General features: G+C 38.8%; 2 protein-coding genes across 2 annotated transcripts in view; both read left to right on the top strand.

The window, feature by feature from the left end:
- Nucleotides 1-1,133: 1,133 nt before the first annotated feature.
- Nucleotides 1,134-15,948, top strand: part of asap2b (ArfGAP with SH3 domain, ankyrin repeat and PH domain 2b) — a 33,652-nt gene continuing 18,837 nt past the window's right edge. Inside the window, exons 1-2 of the mRNA XM_030128548.1 lie at nt 1,134-1,563; nt 13,605-13,677. Of these exons, the coding sequence (XP_029984408.1) occupies nt 1,438-1,563; nt 13,605-13,677 (199 nt within the window). The 5' untranslated portion in view covers nt 1,134-1,437. The remainder of the gene's footprint in view (nt 1,564-13,604; nt 13,678-15,948) is intronic.
- The window catches only part of LOC115415100 (cleavage and polyadenylation specificity factor subunit 3-like), a 29,388-nt gene continuing 28,888 nt past the window's right edge, over nt 15,449-15,948 (top strand). Inside the window, exon 1 of the mRNA XM_030128551.1 lies at nt 15,449-15,453. The gene's annotated coding sequence lies outside the window, so the exon portion shown is untranslated. The remainder of the gene's footprint in view (nt 15,454-15,948) is intronic.

The raw sequence follows: 15,948 nt of genomic DNA, 5'->3' as shown, positions 1-15,948 counted from the left end.
TAATAATAAATGTGCATCTGCATCATGTGTTCCATCTGCACAAAGAGCTACAGATGAAGACATGTTAGATCAGATAAACTTATTGATATATATTAAGTGTTCTGGTCCACCTGGGCGGAGCCTCCTTTACTCTGGTCTGGTGGTTCTGATAGTTCTGTTCTGGTTCTTCTCTGTTCTCTGTTGGACTCAGATCTCTGATGTGGTTCCTGGTATCTGCTGGTTCCATCCTGTCGGTTTAGGGGGGGGTCACTGCCCCTAGTTCCCGCCCCCCCCATCACTACTGGTCTCACTGTTCTCCTCTTTCAGTCCTTGGTCTTTCTCCATCTTCTCCTGTTCTTTCTGATGGTTCTCCACCTCCTTCTGCTCAGTCTGGATCTGGAAGTCCACCAGGATGTGGACCTGTTTGTTCTGGATCACCTTTGGGGGTGTCTCCCATCTGGATCTAAATAATAATAGACACTGATTATAGATTTATAAAATCAGGATCAATTATTATTTTGATACAGATAATAAATTATTCATCCATTTGCAGTATCTGTTCTTAAACTGCATTACCCATGATGCTTTGATACGAGGCCCATTGTTCCACAGGATTTTCACCACAATAAAACACTTTGGTGAATTGCACCAAAAAATGAGATCAACCTGTAATTTGACTAAAACCACTATCATGTTCGTTAACTCTAGAAAAAACAGAAACAAAACAAGAAAAAAAAAAAACAAAGAAGAAAAAAACACTGAAAAAAAATTTAAAAGAAAGAAAAAACAGGAAAAAATAATTAATTAATTGAAAAAACTGAAGAAAGAAAAAAAACTAAGAAATTAAAAAGAAAGAAAAAAACTGGAAAAAAAGAAAGAAAAAATAGAAAAAATACGAAGAAAAAACAAAAAACTAAAAAAGTAAAAACTGGGGACAAAAGTCCAGTTCAGATGGGTCCAGTCCAGATCCTCCTGGTCTGAGCCGGTTCACTGAACCCAGGTCCTGTCATAGTCAGATCCAGTTCCATAAATGTTCTTCCATGTCTGACTTCTTCTTCTTCGACGGTTTCTTGTTCTTCTACCACAGTTTATGCACTCGCCTTGCAGGACGCATGCGCAGACCGGACGCCTCGTGCCGTGGGTTCAGGGCGTGGCCTGTGGCAGGTCTCGGTTCCTGAATCCGCGGCAGAGTGAGACCTCTGCGCCTTCCGCAACTCCGCCTCAGGTGTTCCGAAGAAGACCAAGACCCGGTCGGACCTGGTCGGACCCGGTCCATGGACCCGCGGATCGGCTCTACTGTCCCCACAGGATCCGGAACCGGAACCAGAGCCGGGCCTCGGACCCGGCTGAACCCGCCCAGGTGTGGCCCTTCTACCTGGCGCTGAGAGAAACCACGTGACCTTCTCCGCCGCGGACGCTGGTTCTGGTCGTGGTTCTGGTCTTGGTTCTGGTGCCACCATGCCGGACCTGATCAGTGTGACGGAGTTCATCTCGGAGACGGATGAGGACTACCAGGCCCCCACCACCTCCAACTTCACCACCAGGATCAACCAGTGCAGGAACACGGTGTCGGCCCTGGAGGAGGTAAGACCCGGACCAGGACCCGGACCAGGACCCGGTCCAGCAGAACCACCGAACACAGTCTAGCTCACTTTAGTCTGTTTGATTTAAAGTTTAACCTTTAAAACCCAGAAGTGGATTCAGAGCAGGGGGGTCCAACATGAGGCCCGCGGACCCAAACCGGTCCAGTAAAGGGTCCGGTTAGGTCCGGTAAAGGCCTTCATTCAGACCAGTTTGATCCAGTAAACAACATCAGAATCAGCTGTAAACAATCAATAACAAACACTCATGAGCTTTTTGGTTTAATGTGGAAAAAAAAACCATTTGGAAATATTTCCATTTGACAAACGATCGATTTATCATAAAATATGAATTATTATTAATAAAATATCACCTGAAATGTCTGGTAATTAATAAAAATAATGGTTCTGTTTATGTGGTTCTGTTTATATGTGGTTCTGATTATATGTGGTTCTGTTAATATGGTTCTGTTTATGTGGTTCTGTTTATATGTGGTTCTGTTTATGTGTGGTTCTGTTAATATGGTTCTGTTTATGTGGTTCTGTTAATATGGTTCTGTTTATATGTGGTTCTGTTTATATGTGGTTCTGTTTATGTGGTTCTGTTTATGTGTGGTTCTGTTTATATGTGGTTCTGTTTATGTGTGGTTCTGTTTATATGTGGTTCTGTTTATGTGGTTCTGATTATATGTGGTTCTGTGTATGTGTGGTTCTGTGTATGTGTGGTTCTGTTTATATGTGGTTCTGTTTATATGTGGTTCTGTGTATGTGTGGTTCTGTTTATATGTGGTTCTGTTAATATGGTTCTGTTTTTATATGGTTCTGTTTATATGTGGTTCTGTGTATGTGTGGTTCTGTTTATGTGTGGTTCTGTTTATGTGGTTCTGTTTATATGTGGTTCTGATTATATGTGGTTCTGTTAATATGGTTCTGTTTATGTGGTTCTGTTTATATGTGGTTCTGTTTATGTGTGGTTCTGTTAATATGGTTCTGTTTATGTGGTTCTGTTAATATGGTTCTGTTTATATGTGGTTCTGTTTATATGTGGTTCTGTTTATGTGGTTCTGTTTATGTGTGGTTCTGTTTATATGTGGTTCTGTTTATGTGTGGTTCTGTTTATATGTGGTTCTGTTTATATGTGGTTCTGTTTATGTGGTTCTGATTATATGTGGTTCTGTGTATGTGTGGTTCTGTGTATGTGTGGTTCTGTTTATATGTGGTTCTGTTTATATGTGGTTCTGTGTATGTGTGGTTCTGTTTATATGTGGTTCTGTTAATATGGTTCTGTTTTTATATGGTTCTGTTTATATGTGGTTCTGTGTATGTGTGGTTCTGTTTATGTGTGGTTCTGTTTATGTGGTTCTGTTTATATGTGGTTCTGATTATATGTGGTTCTGTTAATATGGTTCTGTTTATGTGGTTCTGTTTATATGTGGTTCTGTTTATGTGGTTCTGTTTATGTGGTTCTGGTTATATGTGGTTCTGCTTATGTGGTTCTGTTTATGTGGTTCTGTTTATATGTGGTTCTGATTATATGTGGTTCTGTTAATATGGTTCTGTTTATATGTGGTTCTGTTTATGTGTGGTTCTGTTTATGTGGTTCTGTTTATGTGTGGTTCTGTTTATGTGGTTCTGTTTATATGTGGTTCTGATTATATGTGGTTCTGTTAATATGGTTCTGTTTATATGTGGTTCTGTTTATGTGTGGTTCTGTTTATGTGGTTCTGTTTATATGTGGTTCTGATTATATGTGGTTCTGTTAATATGGTTCTGTTTATGTGTGGTTCTGTTTATGTGGTTCTGTTTATGTGTGGTTCTGTTTATATGTGGTTCTGTTTATGTATGGTTCTGTTTATGTGGTTCTGATTATATGTGGTTCTGTTTATATGTGGTTCTGTTTATGTGGTTCTGTTTATGTGTGGTTCTGTTTATATGTGGTTCTGTTTATATGTGGTTCTGATTATATGTGGTTCTGTTTATATGTGGTTCTGTTTATATGTGGTTCTGTGTATGTGTGGTTCTGTTTATATGTGGTTCTGTGTATGTGTGGTTCTGTTTATATGTGGTTCTGTTAATATGGTTCTGTTTATATGTGGTTCTGTTTATATGGTTCTGTTTATATGTGGTTCTGTGTATGTGTGGTTCTGTTTATATGTGGTTCTGTGTATGTGTGGTTCTGTTTATATGTGGTTCTGTTTATGTGGTTCTGATTATATGTGGTTCTGTGTATGTGTGGTTCTGTGTATGTGTGGTTCTGTTTATATGTGGTTCTGTGTATGTGTGGTTCTGTTTATATGTGGTTCTGTTAATATGGTTCTGTTTTTATATGGTTCTGTGTATGTGTGGTTCTGTTTATGTGTGGTTCTGTTTATGTGGTTCTGTTTATATGTGGTTCTGATTATATGTGGTTCTGTTAATATGGTTCTGTTTATGTGGTTCTGTTTATATGTGGTTCTGTTTATGTGGTTCTGTTTATGTGGTTCTGGTTATATGTGGTTCTGCTTATGTGGTTCTGTTTATGTGTGGTTCTGTTTATGTGGTTCTGTTTATATGTGGTTCTGATTATATGTGGTTCTGTTAATATGGTTCTGTTTATATGTGGTTCTGTTTATGTGTGGTTCTGTTTATGTGGTTCTGTTTATGTGTGGTTCTGTTTATGTGGTTCTGTTTATATGTGGTTCTGATTATATGTGGTTCTGTTAATATGGTTCTGTTTATATGTGGTTCTGTTTATGTGTGGTTCTGTTTATGTGGTTCTGTTTATATGTGGTTCTGATTATATGTGGTTCTGTTAATATGGTTCTGTTTATGTGTGGTTCTGTTTATGTGGTTCTGTTTATGTGTGGTTCTGTTTATATGTGGTTCTGTTTATGTGTGGTTCTGTTTATGTGGTTCTGATTATATGTGGTTCTGTTTATATGTGGTTCTGTTTATGTGGTTCTGTTTATGTGTGGTTCTGTTTATATGTGGTTCTGTTTATATGTGGTTCTGATTATATGTGGTTCTGTTTATATGTGGTTCTGTTTATATGTGGTTCTGTGTATGTGTGGTTCTGTTTATATGTGGTTCTGTTTATATGTGGTTCTGTGTATGTGTGGTTCTGTTTATATGTGGTTCTGTTAATATGGTTCTGTTTATATGTGGTTCTGTTTATATGGTTCTGTTTATATGTGGTTCTGTGTATGTGTGGTTCTGTTTATATGTGGTTCTGTGTATGTGTGGTTCTGTTTATATGTGGTTCTGTTAATATGGTTCTGTTTATATGTGGTTCTGTTTATATGTGGTTCTGTTTATGTGGTTCTGTGTATGTGGTTCTGTGTATGTGGTTCTGTGTATGTGGTTCTGTTAATATGGTTCTGTTTATATGTGGTTCTGTGTATATGGTTCTGTTTGTGTGGTTCTGTGTTTGTGGTTCTGTGTATGTGGTTCTGTTTATATGTGGTTCTGTGTATATGGTTCTGTGTGTGTGGTTCTGTTTATGTGGTTCTGATTATGTGGTTCTGTGTATATGGTTCTGTTTATGTGGTTCTGATTATGTGGTTCTGTGTATATGGTTCTGTGTATGTGGTTCTGTGTATGTGGTTCTGTGTATATGGTTCTGTTTGTGTGGTTCTGTGTATGTGGTTCTGTGTATGTGGTTCTGTGTATATGGTTCTGTTTGTGTGGTTCTGTGTATGTGGTTCTGTGTATGTGGTTCTGTGTATATGGTTCTGTTTGTGTGGTTCTGTGTATGTGGTTCTGTGTATATGGTTCTGTTTGTGTGGTTCTGTGTATGTGGTTCTGTGTATGTGGTTCTGTGTATATGGTTCTGTTTGTGTGGTTCTGTGTATGTGGTTCTGTGTATGTGGTTCTGTGTATGTGGTTCTGTTTGTGTGGTTCTGTGTATGTGGTTCTGTTTATATGTGGTTCTGTGTATATGGTTCTGTTTGTGTGGTTCTGTGTATGTGGTTCTGTGTATGTGGTTCTGTGTGTGTGGTTCTGTTTATGTGGTTCTGTTTATATGTGGTTCTGTGTGTGTGGTTCTGTTTATGTGGTTCTGTTTATGTGTGGTTCTGTGTATGTGGTTCTGTGTATGTGGTTCTGTGTGTGTGGTTCTGTTTATGTGGTTCTGTTTATATGTGGTTCTGTGTATATGGTTCTGTTTGTGTGGTTCTGTGTATGTGGTTCTGTGTATGTGGTTCTGTTTATATGTGGTTCTGTGTATATGGTTCTGTTTGTGTGGTTCTGTGTATGTGGTTCTGTGTATGTGGTTCTGTGTGTGTGGTTCTGTTTATGTGGTTCTGTGTATATGGTTCTGTGTATGTGGTTCTGTGTATGTGGTTCTGTGTATGTGGTTCTGTTTGTGTGGTTCTGTGTATGTGGTTCTGTGTATGTGGTTCTGTGTGTGTGGTTCTGTTTATGTGGTTCTGTTTATATGTGGTTCTGTGTATGTGGTTCTGTTTATATGTGGTTCTGTGTGTGTGGTTCTGTTTATGTGGTTCTGTGTATATGGTTCTGTTTGTGTGGTTCTGTGTATGTGGTTCTGTGTATATGGTTCTGTTTGTGTGGTTCTGTGTATGTGGTTCTGTGTATGTGGTTCTGTTTATATGTGGTTCTGTGTATATGGTTCTGTTTGTGTGGTTCTGTGTATGTGGTTCTGTGTATATGGTTCTGTTTGTGTGGTTCTGTGTATGTGGTTCTGTGTATATGGTTCTGTTTGTGTGGTTCTGTGTATGTGGTTCTGTGTATGTGGTTCTGTGTATGTGGTTCTGTGTATATGGTTCTGTTTGTGTGGTTCTGTGTATGTGGTTCTGTGTATATGGTTCTATTTGTGTGGTTCTGTGTATGTGGTTCTGTGTATGTGGTTCTGTGTGTGTGGTTCTGTTTATGTGGTTCTGTTTATATGTGGTTCTGTGTATGTGGTTCTGTTTATATGTGGTTCTGTGTGTGTGGTTCTGTTTATGTGGTTCTGTGTATATGGTTCTGTTTGTGTGGTTCTGTGTATGTGGTTCTGTGTATGTGGTTCTGTGTATATGGTTCTGTTTGTGTGGTTCTGTGTATGTGGTTCTGTGTATGTGGTTCTGTTTATATGTGGTTCTGTGTATATGGTTCTGTTTGTGTGGTTCTGTGTATGTGGTTCTGTGTATGTGGTTCTGTGTATATGGTTCTGTTTGTGTGGTTCTGTGTATGTGGTTCTGTGTATATGGTTCTGTTTGTGTGGTTCTGTGTATGTGGTTCTGTGTATGTGGTTCTGTGTATATGGTTCTGTTTGTGTGGTTCTGTGTATGTGGTTCTGTGTATGTGGTTCTGTGTATGTGGTTCTGTTTGTGTGGTTCTGTGTATGTGGTTCTGTTTATATGTGGTTCTGTGTATATGGTTCTGTTTGTGTGGTTCTGTGTATGTGGTTCTGTGTATGTGGTTCTGTGTGTGTGGTTCTGTTTATGTGGTTCTGTTTATATGTGGTTCTGTGTGTGTGGTTCTGTTTATGTGGTTCTGTTTATGTGTGGTTCTGTGTATGTGGTTCTGTGTATGTGGTTCTGTGTGTGTGGTTCTGTTTATGTGGTTCTGTTTATATGTGGTTCTGTGTATATGGTTCTGTTTGTGTGGTTCTGTGTATGTGGTTCTGTGTATGTGGTTCTGTTTATATGTGGTTCTGTGTATATGGTTCTGTTTGTGTGGTTCTGTGTATGTGGTTCTGTGTATGTGGTTCTGTGTGTGTGGTTCTGTTTATGTGGTTCTGTGTATATGGTTCTGTGTATGTGGTTCTGTGTATGTGGTTCTGTGTATGTGGTTCTGTGTATGTGGTTCTGTTTGTGTGGTTCTGTGTATGTGGTTCTGTGTATGTGGTTCTGTGTGTGTGGTTCTGTTTATGTGGTTCTGTTTATATGTGGTTCTGTGTATGTGGTTCTGTTTATATGTGGTTCTGTGTGTGTGGTTCTGTTTATGTGGTTCTGTGTATATGGTTCTGTTTGTGTGGTTCTGTGTATGTGGTTCTGTGTATATGGTTCTGTTTGTGTGGTTCTGTGTATGTGGTTCTGTGTATGTGGTTCTGTTTATATGTGGTTCTGTGTATATGGTTCTGTTTGTGTGGTTCTGTGTATGTGGTTCTGTGTATATGGTTCTGTTTGTGTGGTTCTGTGTATGTGGTTCTGTGTATATGGTTCTGTTTGTGTGGTTCTGTGTATGTGGTTCTGTGTATGTGGTTCTGTGTATGTGGTTCTGTGTATATGGTTCTGTTTGTGTGGTTCTGTGTATGTGGTTCTGTGTATATGGTTCTGTTTGTGTGGTTCTGTGTATGTGGTTCTGTGTATGTGGTTCTGTGTGTGTGGTTCTGTTTATGTGGTTCTGTTTATATGTGGTTCTGTGTATGTGGTTCTGTTTATATGTGGTTCTGTGTGTGTGGTTCTGTTTATGTGGTTCTGTGTATATGGTTCTGTTTGTGTGGTTCTGTGTATGTGGTTCTGTGTATGTGGTTCTGTGTATATGGTTCTGTTTGTGTGGTTCTGTGTATGTGGTTCTGTGTATGTGGTTCTGTTTATATGTGGTTCTGTGTATATGGTTCTGTTTGTGTGGTTCTGTGTATGTGGTTCTGTGTATGTGGTTCTGTGTATATGGTTCTGTTTGTGTGGTTCTGTGTATGTGGTTCTGTGTATGTGGTTCTGTTTGTCTGTCAGACTCTGCACATGCTCAGTTCCGTCCTCAGTGTTAGTGCTGGAGGCAGACTCCTCCTCATTTCTGAGTGAAAACCTCGTTTTGTGCTCAGTCATATGTTTGCTGTCATTCTTTGTGGGACTCCACGGTCTGCTTTGTAGTTGAACTCATTAAAGGGAGGTGTCGCCTACGTTTTAAAGAATGATTTACCAAACAATTTTCATGTCACTACTAGGGATGTAACGATTATCTGTATAACGATAAATCGTGGTAAAATTCTTGACAGTTAGTATTACCGTTTAAATTCTAATTATCATGAAAACTGGGTTTGATTACCACACTTTGAAAGAGAGAGAGAGAGAGAGAGAGAGAGAGAGAGAGAGACTGTGTATCTATGAAAAAGAAACTAAAACAACTCAGACTTGATCTGTAACATGGTCCAACAGTTTCCATACGGTTCCATCTTTAATGCACATTTGTATATTTGATGTTTACATGTTAATATTTGAATGTTTCTGCAACAGAAAGTACATTGTGTCCATTATTTCATTAGTTTTTGGTTTTTTTTTTATCCAACTTGGTTCAATTCTTTCAGTGTGTGTATCAGTACTTTTTGAACATTTTGAGCACAATTTCAATAATACCACGATAATAATCATAACTGTGATCATTTTAGTCACAATAACCATGGTATGAAATTTTCATCTGGTTCCATCCCTGTTCACTCCTTCTAAAATATGGACTCCCATCTTTTCCCTACAGTCTGCTCTCCCCAGCAGAAAACCCCCACATGTCCGACCCCTGGTCACAGACTGGTGTCAGGTTTACAGTTCAGTTCATTATCTGTGGGACATACACACAGATTTCTGCACCTGTTCACACTTCTGTCATATCAGATCTGTCTTCTTATTTCATATATCAGATATACTGGATATCGGCTTTTTTTATCCTCCAGTATCAGTATCGGCATCGGCCCCAAAAATCCCACATGGGTTCAGACTCTAGACCCGAAGAGTTCAGAGTCTGAACGTGGACCCTCCAGCTGCTGCTGAACTATGTGTGCATTCATTTGGACTCAGATCCAGTGGATTTATCCAACCTGTTAGAACTCCTGCTGAAGCAGTTCCACCTCTAACATTTACACATATGAGGTCCAGACTTCTGCGAACATTTCTCCGACATTTGAAGCATATTCTGTGTGTGTCACATGACACCATGGTTCAGGTTACCCGTCAGTCCGTTCATATTAGTTCAGGTTTATTCATGTTTATGTCAAACGACAGTTGGTTTTAGTGAAAATACAGTAAAATGATGTGAATGTGTTTACGTTTACAGACGCACATGTGGACCTGGGACTGTGTCCAGGTCATTCTGGTCCTGTTGGACTGGTTCTGATCCAGTTTACACTGAAATGGTCTGAATGTGGAACTAAAAGGATCTGGACCCTTTGGTGGGTCAGATCTGGACCCTTTGGTGGGTCAGATCTGGACCCTTTGGTGGGTCAGATCTGGACCCTTTGGTGGGTCAGATCTGGACCCTTTGCCACATGTTTGATATCTGTGATTTAGACCAAACTCCAAACCCATTTATCTCCATTTATTCTTTCGTCTGTACTGAACATGTTTTCAGTGTAAATCCTGTGTTTTCTTTATTTAATTCACAGTAGATGTTCATTAAAACTCATTAAAACATTAAAAGTGAATTCAAAGGTTATTGTATCAAAAGGGTTCACATTAGTGGATGGTTCTGGGTGTTTTTGCCTTAAATAGAGGAACCCAGTCACTTCCTGTTGGTGAAACTCTGTGGTTGGTGAAAGACTTGTACGCTGCTTCTTTATTTTGTAACTCAGTGAAGTGATGATGGACGCATTTTAACGGAACAACTGCAGTATGAAGAACGTGGGGGGGGGGGGGGGGGTCAAAGGTCAGAGCATGAAGGAGCTGAAAGAATAGAAGCGGAAGAAACTGTCCAGTCGAATCCAACTGTAAAACAGAAGAATTAATAAAACCACAATAAAAGAATAAAATACAAGAATAGATGAAAAAACAGAAAAAGCTGACAATTAAAAACAACAAAAAATAAAGAATAAATAAAGATAGAAATAAACAATGAAAAGTATAAAAATGATGGAGCCCAGAAAAAAATAAAACCTGTTGTGTTCTAACTCAGTCATATTTGCGGTCTGTGGTTTGAGGTGTGTTCAGGGTACATTTGGGTCCAGTTCAGGTCTGACACGCCTCCTGTCCTGGGTAGTTTGACCAGAACTCTTCCATTATTTGTCCAACTGGAAAAATTCCAGCGGTTTCTGAATGAAATTCAAATTCTGCTGTCCATCTTCACGGTTGTGGACAGCGTCCTGGACACAGGTGGACGTCTGTGAGGAAGGAGGACGTGCACGTGGTGTTAAAACCCTCTGTACTCCTGAGCCCAAAATGCTCCACCTGCACTTGTGTTCTTATTTTGACCATAAAAAGGTCAGAGAATATGCTTTGAGTCCTTTGGCCCATTTTTGAAGAACACTTTGAACGTTCAGTACAGCAGTCATTTATAACTCACTGCCTGTTGTAAGACTGTAATAACAGTTGAATCCAAAGGTTCCATTCCAGCCCCTGGGAGGAATTTACAAAGTGGAACTCATGTTAGTGTGGGTTCCACATCCAGACCAATCTGACCTACAGTCCAATAAGAACAGCAGAAGAACCCACACAAAAGAACCACTGCAAATTTACTACTGGGTTTGATGGGAAAAAAAATATGACATTATGTCTGTAAATAATACAAACTTCAAATTTTAGTGCAAAAAATCACATTAAATTGTGAAACTCTTTCCATTTCCAAACTCTCCTGTACCAATAAAATGTGACTAACCTGAACAAATGTGTCCAACCTGAAATGTCTGTATTAAATTCAGTCCAGTTTGAACTCTTTTCTTCCTGTTCCTCAGTGTTTAGTGTCTTTGGAGATCTGATCCAGAATGCACATGGACTAATGAGAAGTGGAGGAAGAAGACTGAGAAAATTACACTGATTTTAGTGAAGAAATGTCCGTTTTTTCAGGTTATTCACATCTTTTCTTTTGGATAGTTTATAAAAGTCAGTATTTTCATAGTTTAATGGGTTTTTTGGACTAAAACAAAGATAAACATGTGCAGTTGTCATTCTTTCTGGGTTCTTCTGTTCTTCTTTTCCTGGTTGGGTCCACTGCAGATCAGATCAGACTGAATGTGGAACCTGAAAGAACAGGAGTTTAGAACCCTGGTTTAAAATGATGAAAAACACAAAAATGGATTTTTTTTTTTTTTTTTTTTTTTTAGCAGAGAAAAACACTGAAATTCCACATGGATACAAGATTTGAATGTTAAATATGAACTTTGGAAAGTTTGAAAAGTATTTACAACAAAATGTGTCAGTATTTGCCTTTTGTTGTGCAGAAACAGGGTTTTTAGTTTTTTAGTTTAGTTTATTTTAGACACAGACATAATACCAAACATATGGAAGGAAAAAAAAACAATACACAAATAAAAAATCAAATAATAGAAAAAAAAGAATGACTGTTCTGCCTGAAAGGGAGTTTGAAGAAGCTGGTGCTGCTCCAGTCCTCAGACTGTTAGAGCTGAAGCACATGATCTGCAGCAGAAGACTGTGATGAACCAGAAACACAAAAGTGCAAAAAAAGTAGAAGGTCAGACTCTGCAGGTGTTTGTCTGTTCTGTGGCTGCAGTCTTCATGTCCATGGTTCTGCAGAAACAGTTGTGTCGGTTCACAGCTGTCACTCATCCAGGCAGAGCTCCTACAGCAGTCTGCCCACGGAGAAGAGTCTGTTCACACCACAGTCCTCCTGTGGATGTGTTCAATGTCTGTGGGAAAAGTCAGTCCTCCTGTGGATGTGTTCAATGTCTGTGGGAAAAGTCAGTCCTCCTGTGGATGTGTTCAATGTCTGTGGGAAAAGTCAGTCCTCCTGTGGATGTGTTCAATGTCTGTGGGAAAAGTCAGTCCTCCTGTGGATGTGTTCAATGTCTGTGGGAAAAGTCAGTCCTCCTGTGGATGTGTTCAATGTCTGTGGGAAAAGTCAGTCCTCCTGTGGATGTGTTCAGTGTCTGTGGGATTTGGACTGGTCTTGGACCTGCTGCTGTGCTCCTCCTCTCTCCTCCTCCTCATCCCTCTCTTCTCCACATAGTTCTGATAGTGTTTATTCTACAGTTCCATAGATGTTCTAGTTCAGTTTTCTGTTCATTTGTTCCATCCATGTGTCTCCCTCTCTCCCCCACTCTCTCTCTCTCTCTCTCTCTCTCTCTCTCACTTGTCTTTACTCCTGTTGGCTCTCCTCTGTAGTTTCTGTAAACTGCCTTCACTCTGCTTTGGACCAGCTCTGTATGGAAAGTGTCAGGTCAGAACTTTTGTTATGATTTTGGCGTTTATAGAAATAAAATGTGACTGACTGCTCATCCTCAGCTCTTCCTCCGTCCTCCATCTGTGTGTGGAGCGTCTTCAGTCTGTGCTCTCATCTCCACAGCCTTTGCTCATCACCGGTGCTTCTCCCTCTTCATCCTTGAATGGAACTTCTGGTGGACACATGGAAAAAGAGCACACACAGACCAGTGTACGACACAAACAGACCAGGTCAGACTGTGCTGTTGAGGAAAGAAGTCACCGAACATCAGCGTCTGTGCTCTTATTTTGTAGAGCATCGTGCACTTTTACACAGAAAGTCCAACATACAAACTAACACAGGTTCTACAAACTAACACAGGTTCTACAGGGTTCCTACTTTCTTCTATAAAACCACCGTGCAGTAGAAGCCTCAGTTTACACCAACAATAAAATAAAACTGGTCCAAACTACAAAGTCCACTAAATGGAACTGGTGAACTTTACCTTTCTTCTTCAGGTGTTGCTCCATCAGTCTCTCCTTTGGTCTCAGATCCATCCTAAACCTCCAGGCTGGTCTGGAACTGTGGATGTCCGTCTGTTCTACATTTTCCAACACTAGTTCTAATCTGTTCTCCGCTCCATTCTGTGTTCCGGTTCTCCGCTCCCTCAGTCTGCTGTGTGCGTCCCCAGTCACAGAAGGGCTTATTTTGCAGCTTCTAGGACGAGTGCCCGAGAAATGTTTGCATTGACCCGAGAATGTCCATAAAGCACAGAGTCTCAGGTTTCAGAAACTGTTGGAATTTTTCTGATCGGACAAATAATGAAAGAGTTGTGGTCATCTGAACTACACATGCACAGGACTGCAGGTACAGCTGTGTCAGCTGACACGGACACATCCAGAATGCAGATCCAAAAAAAACCAAACAAAACGCAGTAGTTTAAAACTATTGCAGTCCTGGTCCAGTTGTGGGTCTCGTCCTTGGTCCTGGTCCTGGTCCTGGTCCTGGTCCTGGTTCTGGTTCTGACTGTGTGTTTGTCGTCCTCAGGTTCTGGATGTGGATCGGTCTATTCTGTCCAAGATCAAAAAGTCTGTGAAGAACATCAACACATCTGGACTGAGTGAGTAGAAGTGTGTGTGTGTGTGTGTGTGTGTATCCATGTTCATCTCAGGCATGATGGGAACTGTAGTTCTCCAAATCTGACAGAATTCCTTTTATTTCTTTATTCGTCTGTTTTTGTCTCAGTTTTCTGGTTGTTTTTTTTCCTCAAACTTCAGTTAAAGCTGATGTTTGATCATATTTAATACGACATATTTTTAATTCATCGAAAAAAATGTAGATTTATTTTTGATCTTTTTTGCCTCTTTTGTCATTTTCATTGAGTTTCTTCGTTGTGTGTGAGAGATTTGGACTTTTTTAAGGAAATAATTCAGTGGATTTAATTAGAAGATTGAGAAATGTCCCATCATGAACATGAGGAAAGACAGATGGAAAAAATATTTAAAAAAAGAAAGGAATTTGATGAAAGTCGCTCCTCAAAGTGATGAACAGACGGAACCTGAACTCATCGTGGTGCGTTCGAGTCCCTGTGGTGCGTTTGTGTCCAGGCAGGTGCAGTCTGGCCTCCAAACATTCCTGTCATTCTGCCGTTGTGTCCCAGCATGCCGAGGGGCGAGGCCCGCCTCCACGCTTCAGTCTGGACTGGAAGTTAAAGCAGCGACGGAAACGGATCAGACGAAGAAAAAAAAAAAAAACAGTTAAAGGAGAAAAAAAATAGTTAAAGGAGAAAAAAAAACAGTTGAAGGAGAAAAAAACAGTTAAAGGAGAAAAAAAACAGTTAAAGGAGAAAAAAACAGTTAAAGGAGAAAAAAACAGTTAAAGGAGAAAAAAACAGTTAAAGGAGAAAAAAAATAGTTAAAGGAGAAAAAAAATAGTTAAAGGAGAAAAAAACAGTTAAAGGAGAAAAAAACAGTTAAAGGAGAAAAAAACAGTTAAAGGAGAAAAAAACAGTTAAAGGAGAAAAAAAATAGTTAAAGGAGAAAAAACAGTTAAAGGAGAAAAAAAAGAGTTAAGGGACGGAAAAAAACAGTTAAAGGAGAAAAAACAGTTAAGGGAGGAAAAAAACAGTTAAAGGAGAAAAAAAACAGTTAAAGGAGAAAAAAAAACAGTTAAAGGAGAAAAAAAACAAAGGAGAAAAAAAACAGTTGAAGGAGAAAAAAACAGTTAAAAGAGAAAAAAACAGTTAAAGGAGAAAAAAACAGTTGAAGGAGAAAAAAACAGTTAAAGGAGAAAAAAACAGTTAAAGGAGAAAAAAAACAGTTAAAGGAGAAAAAAAACAGTTAAAGGAGAAAAAAAAAACAGTTAAAGGATCTAAAAATATATGTTAAAAATAAAACAGTTAAAGGAGAAAAAAATATATGTCCAAATAACAAAAAAAAGTTAAAGGATCTGAAAATATGTCCAAATAAAGCAAAAGAAACAAAACAGATTGAACACAAATACAGGACATGAAAACAGCAGACACACAGTGAAATAGAGAAAAATAATACAAGTAAATAATAAAATAATGACACATTAATAAATATAAATACAAAGTAAAATATAAATAAAATACTAAAGTGTAAAGAAAATACAATTAAAAATTCGCTAAAAGTAAAAGCAACATCCAAATATAATCAAATAATTTGAAAGAAATTAATAAATAAAAGCTAAAATAAGAAATAAAATAAACAAATTTAGATCAATTTAAAAGAATCAGTTTAATTAAACAAAACTAAATTTAAAAAAAAAAAAAAATTTAAATAAAATTTTAAAGAAATAAATGTTAAAAAAAAAAACAGTAAATACTTACCCTATGGATAAAAATAATAGCAGAAGCATTGAAGTGCAGTTCAGAGTGGGAGGTGCATTCTGGGAAATGTAGTTTTTCACTGTCAGTTTGTGTTTGTGGTGGTTTGTCCATTCAAACACAGACTGAATCTGCAGCAGAGTGAGACCTCTTCACTCTCTGACTGCATTTCCCATCATGCCTCTGTACACGTGTCATGTGATGAAGGTGTTGCAAAACAAAAATGCAGGAAGTGAAGAAGAAGAAGAAGTTGAACCGAGGTCACAAACGCTGAAGTCTGAGGAAACACACTGGATCGAATAAAAAAACCAATTAAAAAAAATAAATAATAATAACAACAGTAATAATAATAACAATAATAATAATTAAAGCTGCTTTTGGACTGGTTTTGGACTGGTTTAGGGCTGGTTTTGGACTGGTTTAGGGCTGGTTTTGGACTGGTTTAGGACTGGTTTAGGGCTGGTTTTGGACTGGTTTTGGACTGGTTTTGGACTGGTTTAGGACTGGTTTTGGACTGGTTTAGGACTGGTTTTGGACTGGTTT

This window comes from Sphaeramia orbicularis, chromosome 24 (genome assembly GCF_902148855.1).
Source record: "Sphaeramia orbicularis chromosome 24, fSphaOr1.1, whole genome shotgun sequence".
NCBI lineage: Eukaryota > Metazoa > Chordata > Actinopteri > Kurtiformes > Apogonidae > Sphaeramia > Sphaeramia orbicularis.
This window is presented reverse-complemented; position numbering and strand designations above follow the sequence as displayed.